General features: G+C 37.7%; 1 protein-coding gene across 1 annotated transcript in view; it reads right to left on the bottom strand.

Annotated features, from left to right (window-relative positions):
- The window catches only part of Arhgap15 (Rho GTPase activating protein 15), a 594474-nt gene that overhangs the window by 541268 nt on the left and 36029 nt on the right, over nucleotides 1-17177 (bottom strand). The window contains exon 3 of the mRNA XM_051166277.1: nucleotides 7212-7280. Within this exon, the coding sequence (XP_051022234.1) occupies nucleotides 7212-7280 (69 nt within the window). The remainder of the gene's footprint in view (nucleotides 1-7211; nucleotides 7281-17177) is intronic.

Here is a 17177-nt window from a genome sequence, read left to right on the forward strand (position 1 = left end):
TGACATTTTTCAAATACAATTAAAATAAATATATTCTACCTCTAGCCTGAATGTGCTGGGTGTTTTTTCTTGAAGATTTTTTTTCAATTCCTATTCCTATTATATGTTTTCACAGTTCTCCTTATGATGCAAACATCATTTTTAAATGACATTGTGAACGAGTGCTTGTAAGACTACTGACACCAAGACAGGTTTTTCCTCTCCCACAGACACTATTGCAGATTGAAGCCTTTTTCTAACCATTGGTGCTTTGGCTTGTCTGTAGGCCTTTCTCCACGAAAGACCATGACTTGTATTGTCCTGGTTTGTTATTTTCTCGGCATAGCCCTGGATGTCCTGGAGCTCACTTTGTAGAACAGGCTGGCCTCAAAACTACAGAAATCCTTCTGCCTCTGCCTCCTAAATTCTGGGATTATAGGCATGCGCCACCATCACCACCACAGCAAGGCCATGATTTGTTAATCTCTCATCAGGTCCCCATAGCCTAGCCCTCTTCCTGACTGACCATGGCCTAGGAAAAACACCTGAATGAATAAGCAGGCTTTTGCTAAGGGAAATGAAAGAATTATGTAAGTTGAAATGGCTTGGCTTCTATTAATAAAAGCATTCAGCTATTTGACTTATTACTTCCTTGAATATTGGGACAATATTATTTTGTAAACCTAACTCGACTTAGCAAAAGGGCATTTGGAACGATTGAAGAGACTTTTGTTTGTGTTTTCAACTTAGTGAAAGCCCAGCTCGTCTAGAATTTGTCTCACAAAGTTCCTACTCCTTTTTTTTTTTCCTGTTAAACTCAGAAAGTACAATATCTTCATAATGCCTTTCATCTCTAAAGCCCCCGCTAGTATTAATTAATTCACGAAGTGATATTGTGTTTGAAAAGGGAGAATCTGTGATTTAGGTTTATCTGCAAAAGCCTGCTTTGCCCTGAGCCAGGACAACTTCCTGAGCTCTGCCCTTACAATCCTCCTCACTCAGGAGGAAGCAGCTGATTCTCTAAAACCTACCACAGGCTTTTGACTCCTGCAGGGTTATCAGTAGACATGCCTTACAATGTTTCAATACAAATAAAGAAGATAAAGATTTAACATGCTCTAATCAGGAGTTATTTTTCTTGAGTCTTTATTTAGGGAAAAAGGAATAGTGCCTCGAAACTAATTGGTCTCACAACAGTAGTAATATGGAATATATTAATAGAAGATCAAGAAACAAATGCGTACGAGTGCATTAGAGTTTTGTGTCATGATGTTTCGTATTAAAGTTGCTGCTTTGTAGCTACGCTAAGCAATCACACAGCTCTTTGCTATGATTCCCGCCTCTTGCACTGAAGCCCTGATACATCAGTGTGGCACCAATGCTACGTTTCCTCCTGAACTGGGGCCCCTGTGTGCATTTTTAGATTCCAATTAGGAATATTTCGAAGGTAGCTGTCAAAACAACTGTGTTGCTCTTTTAATTATTCGTGTTGATCAGATCACAATCAGCTTTATTAAAACGAGCTGTAAAATAATGCATGGTTCCCCAAAAGAAAAATTCACTCATTCAAACACACACAACAGCAATTTTCACTCTATATAAAGTAAAACATTTTACTCCAAAAAAGGAGTAGACCTAATGGATAATTTGAAAAATTGTTACCAAAACTGGTCTCATGATTCTTAAAAATATTTAGGAGGAGTGTTTCTCTCTCTCCACATCCTTGCCAGCATTGCCAGCATGTGGTGTCAGTTGAGTTATTGATCTTAGCCATTCTGATGGGTGTAAGACGGAATATCAGTGTCGTTTTGATTTGCATTTCTCTGACGACTAAGGAAGTTGAGCATTTCTTTAAGTGTTTCTCAGCCATTTGATATTCCTCTGTTGAGAATTCTCTGTTTAGTTCTGAGCCCCATTTCTCTATTGGGTTATTTGATTTGGTGGAGTTTAATTTCTTGTGTTCTTTATATATTTTGGATATTAAGACTTTTGTCAGATGAAGGGTTGGTGAAGATCTTTTCACAGTCTGTAGGCTGTCACTTTGCTCTCTTAACAGTGTCACCTGCCTTACAGAAGCTTCTCAGCCTCATGAGGTCCCATTTATTAATTGTTGACGTTAAGGCCTGGGCTGTTGGTGTTCTGTTCAAGAAGTTGTCTCCTGTGCCTATGTGTTCCAGGCTCTTCCCCACTTTTTCCTCTAACTGAATTAATGTCTCTGGTTTTAGGTTGAGGTCTTTAATCCACTTGGACTTGATTATGGTATATACTCACTTATATCAAGACTCTAGGTCAAGGGGCACGTCCCATGAAAAACTTTACTTACCAGAAAAGTGAGTCAGAGGAGAGGACATCCTATTGAGACTTTAGGTGAGAGAAGCCTGGGAGAATGAGGAAATAGAAGGATCCAGAGGGTCCTGGAAACCTACAAGAGGAACTTTATGACAGGCAGATCTGGGTCCTGGGGTCCTCCTCAAACTATGGCACCAGCCAAGGAAAATATAGTCAGTAAACTTTGAACCCCTATCCAGACCAGCCGATGGACAGGACATTCTCCACCATTGAGTGGAGAAGGTGATCTGGCTCTCACATGAACTCTGGTGCCCCTTTTCTGACCATGTCCCCTGGATGGGGAGGCCTGGCGGCACTCAGAGGAAGGATAGCAAATTACCAAGAAGAGACTTGATACCCTAAGAGCATATATGGGCGGGGGAGGTCCCCCTCAGTCACAGACATAGGGGAGGGGAGTAGGGGGGAAGCAGGAGGGAGGGAGGAATGGGAGGATACAAGGGATAGGCTAACAATTGAAATGTAATATGAATAAATTAATAAAAAAAAATTTTAAAAAAGAAAATATATTTAGGAGGGTGCTTTGGATATGAGATAAAAGAAGTGAGATTTACATTATGGCCGATATTTTGAAAAATCAATACACACGAGAATCCCTATGATTTAAAAACAATAACCATAAGTAATCATTTCAACTCAAGGAATTTAAATAATTTTTCAAATTATTTTGGTGCACTGCTTCATCCATGACAGTGTGTGCTGATCGACATTAGCAAGAGAAAGCTCTGGATGACCTGGCTGCCATGCCGAGGCATGGAGAGAATGAGGAGACAGGGAGAGACACAAGCCTATCCAAGTTGGGGGAAAAGAATCAGCAAGCAGATGAAGCAAATGTAAGTTCAAGTTCATCAGATTTAAAGCAAAAGTTGTGTGTTCCACAGAAGTGGGTCTTCATGAATCGTAATGGGTAATTTAAAATTTACACATCTGCTTTTTGGAAAAAGGTTGGTGGTTCTTTCATCATCACTCTTCCTAACAGTAAACTCACCAGGTGGAGTTTAGGTAACTGATGTCATTTCCAACTTTAAAATAAAAGTAAGAAATTTGATCTACTAGAAGCCATAGAGGAAAAGTTGGGTGTTCTCTATGCACAGTAGCCAGAGAGAGTTAGGTGTCTACTCAGAGAGAGGACTCAGGGGAGATCACATCAGCACCAGGAAGCAATTAATTGATCATTTTTAAAGTTTGTGGAAGTAGTGGCTATGTGTCTTTGTATGCATGTAGAGATGGAGGGCATATTCACTCAGAGAGATTACAAACTATAATTTTAGTTTAAAATATTGTTTTTGTTTAGATTTAATATTTCTTTTCAATGTCAGCTTCCAAGGTCATACATTTTCTTTTAAAAAAAATTGAAACTGCAAAGATAATACAACTTACCACATGTTAGTTATTAAAATATAATCCTAATACTAGTAAGACTATTTCTTAATATTCTAATGGTTTTTCTAAACTTAGATTATACTTACTATATAGGCATGGCTATGAAATTGAAAATTAGATCATTATTAATTAAATTTGAAAATAATCATAATTTAAATTCTTACATTTCATAATTCATAGATATATAGTGTGTAAAAATTTGAGACACTTCAATGTATTTCATAGACATTTATGTATATATATATGCATATACATATGTAGGGTATGTATTACATATGTGCATGACAATTATTTGTATATATTTATTTCCATATTCATTGTGAGGTTACAATATGCCAGATTTGAAATTAAGTCTGAATACTGAAATAGCAAGTTATGCATAAGCTTCTCTTCATATAAGTTTTAATTCAGTAAGGAGATGGAAAAGGAAGTAGGACATTTTAGTGCTATGCTTCTGGGAAAGAGACAAGTCTAAATTGCTCTTGGAAAGCAGCTTATAAAAGGGCAAGCCCCTTCAAATTTGAGAAGTTGTAGAACTAGCTTCCTTAACAAGTGTAAAGTTAAGAACTATTAATTTTGCCATGTGGTAGTGACATGTGCCTTTAATCCCAGCTCTCGGGAGGAGGAGGCAGGCAGCTCTCTATGAGTTAGGAGCCAGATTTGTCTACAGAGCAAGTTCCAGGACAGCCAAAGCTACACAGAGAAACCGTGTCTTAAAAAATATATAATCTTGAAAACAAAATATAAATATATCTAATTTCAATATTAAAAAGATTGAGCTTCATTTGAATAACAGTATTTATTTAATATTTTCAACCAACATTTTCAAAAAAACCAAATATCTTGTTATAACAGTTGGCAAATATGTCTTTCCAGAAAAAAACAATAATGTCAAAAGTAATGTAAGTGGGAACATGACATAACAAAGAGAGCACAGTCATGGCCTCTCACTTCAAGGCATTCACAGTCCAGCCATGGAACAAGTCTATTACCCATGAAATAAGAGTGGACAGCCAAACAGTATTTGAACATGTGATAGGATGAAAGCACCATAATTACTGCAGAAAATTTAAGCTCCTTCGGGCTAAAAGCCATGTTTCAATCACGCTTCTATTACTTCCTTGAGGGTATGTGTTTTGGAGTAGATAATACATAGCATAAATCAGGGCCCTGGAAGTATTCTATAAATGTGATACTATAGGTAAAAGGAAACCAGTTTGTTTGGGTAGGAAAAATGAAATACTGAAGATACTGTTCTGGAATTACTGCCCAACTTTGCCCTTGTATGACCTGTGTGAAAGACATAAAGTGGCATTAGAGATGGGATCCAAAGCGTATGAAAGTCAAGATGGTGGTCTGCGTGGTCACAAAGAAAAGTGTGTAGTCACATGACTACTGAGGAGAGGCTATTTCCTAAGATGGCTGGCTAGGTTGAGGCTGAAGAGATGTCTCAGTTGGTCATACTGCACACTCATATATGTGCACATACACCTTCATATGTGTGTAATATAACATACACACACACACACACGGAGAGAGACAGAGTGATAGTTGTAGTGGTAGGTAAAAGAAAAGTCAAAAGGAAAGGCATGTGAAACCACGAGATATTTGTTGCTACCAGAGCTGGCCTGATGATGAAGGAGGCAGCTTGGGGCGATATTGATGATAAGTGAATTGGGTATATATTAATTGTTGCTTCTAGTGAGAAAAAAGTCTCAGGTGGAATGACTAATTAGTAATTGACGATGTAAGAAATGGTCAAATATAGATTTTCTTATAACCAAGGCCATTATCTTTTCACTATGACATAGATTCATGATGATACTTACATAATTCTCCTCCCATGCTCTTGCAATCATGAGGATCATAGGACTAGAATAGTGAACACAGGAATTAATTCCTCTTTCCTAGCTGACTGACATTCCAATGAGCTGAGAAATAAAAGGTAGCAAAGTCTAAAGGGAATTTTGGATAAGGGTAAAAAATAAAGGAGTCAAAAGAGGTTAAACAAGACCCATTTTTCGTTTTATATTTAATCTGTATGTGACCTCCCTCACTGTGTGTGTGTGTGTGTGTGTGTGTGTGTGTGTGTGTGTGTGTGTGTGTGTATGTATGTAGGCCTACAAATGAGATGCAGCATACGTGGAATCTAGAAGACAGATTGCTGAAGTCAACTCTCTTTTTAATATGTGCATCATAGATACAGAGCTCAGTTTGAATGTGTTGGCAGCAAGTGCCTTTACCCAATGAGCCATCTTACCAACCCAGGACTTCATTTTAAAAGTGATATAAGATGAGTAATAATGGCAAGTAAACAAAACAACATTCTTTAAATATAATGGTCACAAATGAATTAGGGTGTACCAGAAAGATGAATGGAGAAGTGGAATAACACCTCAGAGGAAGAACCAGTTCGAAGAGAGAAGAAAAAGCCAGATGAAAAAGGTTGTGTTTAGAGAGGCGGCTGGACCTTTAAGACATGGGAACTCCTGCTTGTCTTCCAAGTTCTACCCTTGAGAGAATAGAGGTCACTGAGAATTTTGGTTCAAGAACTGATACTGTAGCTGATGGACACAAAGTTGACATTTTAACCTGCACCATGACTGCAGCAAGAGATAGGAAGTAATCAGCTCATGAGTTTGGATCCTTTATGGATGGAATTTTATGAAAAAGAAAGGCTCTACAGTCTCAAAAAGTTGGCGCACATGAAATGGAGGAGGAAGGAGAAAGGGTCCTGTTCCCAGGCCATTAAGTTCCTGGAATCCAGCAGTGGGTGTTTGTGTAAACAAAGATGTAACTGGGTGGAGGAGGGCTACATATATTTGAAATTCTTGTCCTGAACACAAGTTTTATAGTACCTGATACAAAATACTCATATCCAAGATTTCTTACAGAAGTGAATCATGTTAGTGAGCATGACACTCCCTCAGTCAGACTTGCCATATGATCCAGTTCTGAGTGACAGGTTGATTGTAACCTCTCAGTCACTGAGCTAGGCATTAATAAAGATACTTAAGTTCGGGATTCATACAATGTATGCTTGCAACCTTTTTTGATAGCAGGTTTTCCTCCTACACCCCAATTCCAAAATAATGACTCTGAGACTTTACTGTATATAAATAAATACCTAGTCAATATGCTTTTTCTGGTCCCCTGACTAGTAAATGACTTATTTCACCCATTTATTCTATTCTACTTGTACCACATGGCTGGATACCTCTCCTTAGTTTTATTCATCCTTCTTACTCAGAGTCAGAGGCGAAGCTCTCGCCTCTGATTCTATTCTATATTTCATCTTTTTCTCTCAGAACTCAAACCTCCTATTTCTTGCCTCACCTATTAGGCCATCATCTTTTTATTGGCAGGCGATTCTTCCATGCAGTACACAAGAGATTCTCTCTACACCTGATGCTTATGTGTACAATTTTGAGTCACTGAGTTTCAGGCAACTTTTGTAGTAGTAGATCAAAGAGTACAATACTACAGGAAAATGAGTTACTTACTGGATGTTCTAGTGGTGGAATGACATCTTTCAACACGTGCTGTGACTGATTCCTTCTGTGTCGGGAAATCTGCAAACATATTGACATTTGACACTATTAAATTGCTTCCTTTACAAAGATGAAAAACGTTTTAATGAGAAGAATTTAGAAGATATACAAATGAAAATGAACATATTAAAATTTAATTATATAAGGATAATAACATAAATACAAAATAAGTAATATATTAGATATAAATTAATTTGAATAAAATTTTTATTCTAAGGTGGCTGGCTGTAAAAATAGTTATGCGCTTTTCTAAGCCATGAATTTCCTTTTATCAAGTAATGAGATCAGTATTTCAATCTTGGACATCACCAGCCCTTTACACCTGCTTTCATCAAGTTATATGATGTAAGTGCTACTACCTGACAGTAAATGTTAGAGCATAAAATGATTTGCCTAGCTCTATTGGAACTCTTAGCCTGGACAGTAATCCCAGTGTCATAAGGAAGCTCAAATCACTCCACACAGTGTGTCCATGAGGAGAAGCTTTGTCATTATGTAGCTGATGGACTTGTGAGGGTCTGGGTAGCCAGCATCATCCAGCAATCCCATCCACATGAAACTTGTAGAGTATTGGTTCCCCAGCCACAGAGTAACTTCCACCTTTAAACTGCCAAGCTATTCCTCAGCATCACAGAGAAGAGGCTTATGCTTCATTCATAGAAATATTTTTCTTTTGTTGCCAGACTCTCAGCATAATAAAATAAATATTTTACATCTTTGTATTTCAGCATCTTAAAATGCAGTAACTGGAAAAATATTTCATGCTGAAATATGATGTATTGTTTATCATGCCAGGTCATAATTCTTTGAATATGTGCTGTGTTATTCTTACATCTTCCTTTCTTGTTCAGATGCCATTAAATACACAAAAGTCACATGACAGGTTTTTTTTTTTTTTTTTTTTAAGCAAAGGAGAATGGGGGGTTATTGTTCTTTTTCCAGAAGAAGCACTGTGAACAAAGTCCATCATTAAAGAAGAGAGGGGAACTTATGATTTAATATGCTTGATAGATTAAAGGATTTCATTAGTAAGATTGCTTCATATTTTACATGAAACAGAGAGTGAGAAGGATGAGAGGAGAGAGAGAGAAAGAAGGAAGTGGATGAAAGAAATAAAGTAGGCTTACCACTATAAGTAGAGATGGAAAGCTTTCTTGTCTTTGGCTCTGGCTACTAGTATGCTTAACAGACTGAAAAATATCAAATCAATGTCTGTGAAGATGTTGAGGTAATTGTATTACCATAGAAACCAGAAGCTGGACCTAGTATCCTGAAACTCTATACAATTCTGCAATCCCATATTTATTGCCCAAATATATTAAGAGAGCAAAATTTGAGAGCATTCTCTCTACTGTCCAGTTGGAGTGTGCATGGAAGGATGGGAATAGTGCATAGCAAAGCATGTCTTAAAGGCAGACATAGACTGCACAGAATAATGAATATGAGACATCCTTCCAGGCATAGGAGCCAGCAATGGTCTCCACTGCAACGAGGGTCTCATAGGGACTGGCCAGCAGGACACAGTCATTGTTTTGGTGTACTGACTAGGCTGTTCATCCTCTTCTTGTTAGCTAGTTCTGATATCATCATTATTTGTTAAATGTGGCAATGAAGCAGACAAATTAACTTTCAAGTTCAAAATTATTTAGCTCTCCAGAGACTGAGACTTTGTGAAAATAGTATTTATCACCGAAGATTCTGGAAATAGATAGAGTTGGGTGTTGTGAGAATTTATCTTTGTTTTCGATGTGACTGGATCTGAAATTAAGCAAGAGACACACATCTGGACTAGTCCTTAAAGGTATTTCCAGGAAGGACTAACTGTGGACCAGGAGAGAGCCTCTACACAATGGCCAGCACCTTTGGCTTGTAGCCTTGGTATCAAGATATCCAGCAGTAACCATTGGTGTTGCCTACCCGCCTGGCTTTTTTGCTGGTGAGTATGTCTGCATTATTGTGGCTGCCACTGTGGTTGTCATCAAAATCCAGCTTCTTTGGCCTTCCAGTGTGAGCTACAGACCCGCAGCTCTCCAGGAATGTTCCAGGTCATCAGTACTATCCTGGGACTGCTGGAGCATCTGAGTTCTCAGCCTGTCAAAGGTACAGACAGTCGCTGCTGGAGTGCCTAGATCCTATCATGTAAACCAGTCTTACCAGTATTTGGTGAGAATTGTCTAGAGAAATAGGGCTTATTTGGAGATATCTTCTTTGGAGAGCTGGTGAGACATGTTAGAAAATAAGTACAAAGTGAGAGAGGTAAGGAAAGAAGATCTTACACCCTTGCATCTGCGCTTAGCCTTCCTTACAGTTAGGAATTGCCTTTAGACTAGTTTAGGCTAATGGAATGAGAGCAGAAAGATACACCAACAGCCAAAGCTCTTAACCAACCAGAGTCTGTTCCGAAGTCTCTCTGTCTTTTGACACTGGCCAGGAGTCAATATCACACTAATATGTGGAAGGAAAATTTGGGACCCTGAGTCATCATGTGGAGGAAACTAACCTGGGCTCAGAAAGTTTACTTTTAGTAATTACTTAACTGTAAATTTAGGGGAAATAGTAGTTTTATAATTAGGGAACTTTTCAGAGTTTTCTGTAGAAAGCAACCTTCTCTTGCATAAGTAAGAAATAAATTCCTATTTTGCGTTTGGAGGTTCTAGCAGGGGAGCACAGCTATTCATATACCCTTGACCAAAGACTGGTCCTCCTTTATTTGGGGAGGGTCGTCCTCTTCAAGGAGCGTGCAGCTTTGGAAGGGATGAACATGGAGCAATGAGGGAGGAAGAGGACACCAGCCTAGCCAGACAGATCAGCCGAATCAACTCCGGTGAACAATGGGGTGACAGATGTCACAGCCAGATCACCCTCACATCCAAATTCCTATTTCTTGAACCCATCATTAGAAAATTTGAAATCTGGCATTACCTCAAAAGTATAGCCACAATAGATACTAAATTGATGTAAGGATGCAAGATCTTGTGCATAAGAGAGCTGAGAGCAAAAGTAGTCAATGAGAGGAACCCTAGAAACCCCAGTTTCACAATGGCTATCTACTGCTTGGCAGTGAGAAATTATCTTTTGTTATTGATATAGATAAGTGGAAACCCATTTCATGATGGCTTACACTTGAAATTCTTTCTCCTAAGTAGTTACTGTACTTTACTTCCCATCCACGCAATACACGTTTTACATGTAAGGGTAGAAGGTTCCTAAGTGATAGAAACTTTCATATTCTTTTTCCTTAAAACCCAACTGTATTTCTAGCTTGGGGGTAAAAGTCAATTGCCTGGATGGTAAAATAGCACAGGTGTTAGAAATAGTAGTGCCTAATAAGTCCCAGTGTTGATGAGTGGGACCTGTTCAGCGCTGCCACTCCATGTTCTCCTTTGTGTCAGCATTAGTAGGCTTTGGTAAGGAGAGTGGCCCCCCAGGCCCTAAGTATTCCCTGTAACTCACCTGGTGAATGAGTACCTCTAAGGTGAGCTTTTAAATTCTGCTTTGTTCTTATTGTTAACAGAGTAGTAAGTAGGGCGCAGTGCACCTGCAATCCCAGCATTCAGGAAGGCAGAGGTAGGCGGGTCTCTGTGAGTTCGAGGCCAGCCTGTTCTACAAAGCAAGTCTAAGACAGCCATTTGTTTAGCTGTGACTGCTTAACTTTAATTATTATTTCAAAAGTCTTAAAGATTGGTAGAAAGCTTATCATATTAAAGCTACTTGTTAGTAAAGTAATCCATTTTACTTTACAATAAATCTGTTGAAATTATATTAAATGAATAATATAGGAAAAACTCATATAGTAAGCCAATGATTAAAATCTGATACAAATGTTAATGAGAAAAATGACCATTTCTAAACACATACTTGCTTTTCTCTTGAAATGGACCATTCATTCCATGATCTAGCTAAACCAAATTTAAATTGCAAAATGATGAACAGATAATACCTTATGCTAACATTTATGAAGTACTGACTTGCCAGGTACTATTGAAGGTTTTGTTTTGTGTACATTGGCATATTTAATCTCACAGAAGCTTTAGGAAGTCAATAACATTATCTTGTTTTATAAATATGGAAATACTGACACAGTTTAAGTAACTTTGTGAATCTATACCTACCAGAATATATTCATCATGTCTTATGTAGTTTTTATCCTTAACATGCACACACACACATACACACATACACACTTTTATCTCATCAGTAACTAAAGTCAGGAGGAGCTGAAAAGTTGCATCCTTTCAAGTACAGAAGAGACTGTTTCTAAGGTAGGCATTTAAGAGAAAGTTAACCTTGTAAAATTTCACTCATTTAACAGGGAAGCTCGAAATTAGTTTCAAACCTGTTATAAATACTTCTTTGGTAAGGGTACTACTCCTGGCCAATAAGCTGCTCATCTGCCATGCTCAATCAAGTTGTGAGGCTGTTGAACATAGGGAACTTTCATCACCCATCCTTTGCTGAAGCAGTCTTCTCAGGAAAACAAAGAAACATGTCATTCCAAACCACATTAGGCTAACCAAGAGTTAGGGTTTCAAAAACTCTGGATCCACAATGGCTTAATTGCTAAATATAGATATCAGGAAAAGTTAGAATATATCAGACTGTCTTTCTATGATATACTTAATTGGTCTAATAAATATGAGGAAGACTTGGGACCAGCCAAACTACTCATGGAATAAGTTGGGGGGGGGGGGACTCCTAAACTATATTATAAAATAGTAGACAATTTCATAGTACCTTTATAGACATTTATGAGTAACTGTCTGGTTTTGGTAAATTGTTTTGGGATATTCCTTATATAAGGCAATATAAGATAGTAGATATTCCAATGATCAGTTAGTGTTGTCAGAACAGTGTTCATGTTTGGTACATTCATTTCAGCAATTTCTGCGTAGATTGTTAAAGTGCATTTGTTTGTGGTACCAAATATTTCTACTATGAGTAAATCAAAAAGAGTATTTTATTTATACCACCCTAGTAGTTCTCAGGAATTTCAGGACTAGATGTCCTGGTTTGGCACATCTATATTTTGTCTGATATTGTTTATGCCATGTTTCTGGACCTAGCTAAGTCTGTTAGGTATTTTTAACTTCTGACTATTTTCTAAATAGTTACTGAATTTGAGAATATGAATATAAATGTGAAATTATGCTAGTTTAATACAACTATATTTCATCAAGTTATTTCCTTGTGTAATTATAGAATCTTTACCTCTGTGAAAGCTGTTATTATCCTGTATACTTCTCTTTGGTTCTACATGGTCTTAAGCCTACAGGGAACACATATGTATGCTTACTACACAGCACAGGGCACACAGCCACCTTTATTTTGTTGATTTTTATGAGTTTCTGAGTTATGAAATGTTTTAAATATTATTTTGCAATTCTATTTTTAAATAATTGTTAACTTTTACGTGAATTTATTTCCAAAATTCTTCACAACTCGGTTTCTCTGACTTGTTTATTAAGAGTGTCTTTTAAATTTTTTTGAAGTAATATGATTTTTCTTAAGCCATTTTTATCTCTAAGTCCTGCCTCTTAAACAATGGAGTTGTGATAGCAAATGTTTGAATTGATGACAGCGTTTCATTTGGAGAGGAAAATAAAATATAATGTGAACTATTATCTTTCTTTGTGTGAGCAAACTACATACTCAATGATGCTACTTTCCTATTGAATTATCAAGCCTTATAAATAGGAATGACTTGTTGTGGGTCCCTTTAAAGAGCAATTGAAATGTAAATGTCTTCTGACTTGAATTCTCTTAAAATTGATATCAGATCAATCTATATGACTAAACAGTTTTAGATCAAAGTTACATTTTTCCTTCACAATCACTGCACAGCCCTCTCTACTTTTTGTAGCTTTGTAACTGGGGAAAATTAAGTGGAAAGATTTAGTATCAGAGTACATAGACCATGCTATGTTCAAAACCCTCTCTTTTCTTATTAGAACCTGCACTATAATTTTTAAAGATCTTTAGCTTCAAAATGGAATTTAAAAATTCACCTTTTCAAATGGTCTTAATTTTTTCTTCCATGTCTTTTTCATTTTTTAATCTACTTAAAGCACATGAAGCTAAAGTGGGGGATTAGTTGGTGATACATTGCATACTGTAAAAATAACAGAATTTGGGCACATTATTTCCCCTGTGTGGGAGGGTCTACCATAAAAGTTATACATAAACATGAAACATTCCACACAGCTCTGATTTTAAATAGATTACCATTTTTGATGAAAGTTTATATCTTGTGGCTTAGACTTGAAATAAAATCACTTGAAAAGCACTAGTACATTCCAAGGTTTCCACAGACATGTGCGTTTTTCTGAGGCATGCCTCCCATTAGCAACCTCTCTGGATACGTGGAAGAAAAGCAGAAATAAATCTGTGGTTAAGTTTAGTCTTTATCTTCACAGTTTCTCAAAAAAAATTGGTGCATCCCAAGTTTTATATTCAAATTTTCATTTATTTTGCCAAATTCGATTTCTTAAAGCTACCATAATCAGAAATTAAGGAAAGTTAGTGAATTCTTTTGGGAATGTAGACACATGACTAATATTTCTAGTACTTGAGAAAATGTAGTTGTTTACAAATAATAAACACAGCCTAAAGGATGACTGCTTTTACAGCACATGTATATGGTCGCAAGCTTTGCAGAAAGAAGATTAAGATGGTGGGCCTTGACCCTGCCATGGACTTAGTGTGTTGTAACTCTGTGGACACAGAATACTTATATACTTCTCAGAAGTTTTCTGAGTCTTTCAGCAGTCTTTATAGTAGGCCATCACATGAAGCAATTGGAGATCAAACTATTTGATTTTTGTCCCTTATTAGTATATGATAGACACATAGCTTCATGCAGTGTATGACAGACACATAGCTTAGCATAGTGTATGCAGATACATAGCTTAGCATACTGTATACAGATACATAGCTAAGCATGTATATTTGCTCCCTTCTGACCACTGTACTATTTAAATATCATAGTGGGTATCCATAACCAAATCTGTTCCCCACACATAACATTTGGCTGTTTCTTAATCCTCCTTGTATTATATAATGAGTCAGAAACATGACACTGCTTATTATGTCTCTTATCCCCTGAGAAAAATTAAAGGGAACAAGTAAAAACATTCTTGAAACATATTATAGCTAAACTTAACCGTAATTTCCTACCCTTAGATAGCTGAAGAGAGGCACTTCTAGGATGGTTCCTTTCCTTGCTTTATTTAAGGCTAAACACATGTTTTCCTTCAAGAAGAAAATCAGACTACCTACTGATCTTACTTAAGGACAAATTAATTGTATGCAATGGTGCCCATTGGCTTGCTTCAGATCAATCTGATTTCCTTTGGTCTCTCATGAGGCTTATTTTCAGTATAATGCTTCTCTCCAAGCTGCTCAGAATGAGAGGCACCATTGCTGTAAAGCTCGGTTATACCACAGCCTCCACCTCTTCATAGATTGAAATGTTCATCAGAACCAAGGTCTGCAGACGCCTAAGTGGTACACATCTCTGTATTTTTTTAATTTGAAGAATGTTCATGCCTTGTCTTCATTATTGACATTTTATCTCTGTAGGAACATCCATGTTTTGCTCAGAATTTCATTTTACATATATTTTAAATCTCATTTCACCTAACAATTTAAAAAAAATTTCACTGATAAACAGCCATGGCCCACATTTTTGGTGTAAAAATTCAGTTCGGACATATAATATGTATTGATCAGATGAGAGTGGTTGATGGATCCATTATTTTGACTATTTCTCACATCTTAGGGGAAACACTCAAATTTCTTTCCTTGGTTTGAAATACACATCTAATTATTGTCAATCCCAAGTACCCTAAATGTTAGCAAGCATTAGAAGTAACTTCTATCCAGCTGCCCCTCTGTTGCCACTAGCCATTTTCCCGTGTTGTTTCTGTTAAAGCTAACCACTCTCTCTATAAGACGCACTTTTTAATTCTCCATTCGGCCTTTGGTCTATGTAATAAAATGCCCATGATAATTTTCTTAAAAAGTTTGCTATGAGTAAGGGCCTTGGATGTTTCAGTCCATGATCGCTGGCCACAAAGCTTTAGGTCTGTGGTGAGATAGCAAAACCAAAGAAACGCACCGCAAATCAGAACTACTCACTTCATTAGGAAGGAAGCAAGAGAGAGAAGTGGGACAGACATGGACCCCAGGGTGGGGACAGCCCCAGTGACATAACTATGTCCCATAATGCTCCCATCCTAAAAGTTTACAGTACCTCCTAATAGCACTGCCCTTAGTCACAAGCCTATGATGCGTTTTATTATGGGATTTATTGAAGTCACACATGTGATTCTTCACCGCTGGCAAATGAAATAACTCACTCCTCCCCCTTCAAAGTTGATATTCATTCTGACAGAGGCAAAAGGAAATAGTTCAAAGAACAGATTATGAAACTGTAGATGCATATTCTAGGATAGTTGAACAAAATTTACATTTTCCCACAAGTGCAAGCTAGGCAATCTTTTAAATAAAACAACTGAAGCCAACAAAAAATTAACACTAAGGAAACTGTTTCATAAATACCTCATAAAATGTAAAATACAAAATAAAAGTTGAGGGCCAGTGCTTTTTCATTGTTTTGTTTTGTTTTATTGTTATTTTTACATTTTATTTATTTATTTACTTTATATCTCAATCGTAGCCCCTTCCCTTCTCTCCTTCTGATCCTACCTCCCTCCCTCTTCCCCCCATCCCCTTCCCCTATACCTCAAAAAAGGAGAACCTCCCTCACACCCACCCCAGTTCATCAAGTCACATCAGGATCTAGTCTTCTTCCCCTGTGGCCTAGTAAGGCAGCCCCACCATGGGGGAGTAATAAAAAAGCAGTCAAGTGAGTCCATGTCAGAGACAGCCCCTCTCTTCTTACTAGAGGACCCAGAGGAAGCCAGAGCTGCCCATTGGATACATCTGTGTAGGAGGCCTAGGTCCAGTCCATGCATGGTCCATGGTTGCTGCTTCAGTCTCAGCAAGCCCCTCTGCTGATCTAATGGAGCTCCTGTCCCCTCTAGGGAGGAGCAAAGCTTTTATGATGCTCTGGTCATGCTTACCAAAATCAAGCACACAATTGTTCAGTTCCTGCTCTGCTGCTTTGTGCAGATACATTCTACATCTGACTTCATGGTGTCTTAACGGCGTGCCACCGTTAACTAATTAAATCAGGCTCAGTTTCAAATTTTAAAAAGCTCTCACTTTCCAGAAGGGCCTAGGTTAAAAAACCAAGTTTTCTTTTTACTTCTGCAGGTTTATTTTGATCACTAAGAAAGAAGCTCTTTTGGTTTTGGAAAACCGTCATGCATTATGTATGGCATTTAGTCTGTGGTGTGTAAAGTTCAACAGAGATACCTGCGGGCTGTCTACTTTCTATAATCTACTGACATCTTTTTTTCATAAATATTTCTTAATTCAAAGGTAGACATGTACTTAGTGAAAGTGGTCTGTCTGTGTTGAGAGCCATTTTTACACACGTTGTGGGAGGCAAAGATCAGAATAACTACAACACTCTTTCAAGAACTAAGCCTTTCTGCCAAGTGTTCAAAATAAGCACATTTAATGAATGCCTTCAGCGTAGTTAGTTAATACCTAATGATTGCACCTTGCCAGACTGCTTTCTTCACCTATTCTTTGAGCTGCCCAGAGACCCCCAAAACTCACCTTCTGCTGCTGAAAAAAGAAGATTTAGTTTTGAAGGTTAATCCGACTCAGCAGGATTGAAGGATGGCGCTTTTCCTTGGTTGTAAGTATGTTGGCTCAGGCCAGACAGCTGTTAGGACATTCTCCCCTGGGAATCGTGCCCTCAACACCCTCCATTGATGCACGTACATGGTCTACTGGCTGCCGACTTTCATGCCCATCTGCTCAGATGGCCTGGTGCCCACTCACAAG

This window comes from Acomys russatus, chromosome 24 (genome assembly GCF_903995435.1).
Source record: "Acomys russatus chromosome 24, mAcoRus1.1, whole genome shotgun sequence".
Taxonomy (NCBI): Eukaryota; Metazoa; Chordata; class Mammalia; order Rodentia; family Muridae; genus Acomys; species Acomys russatus.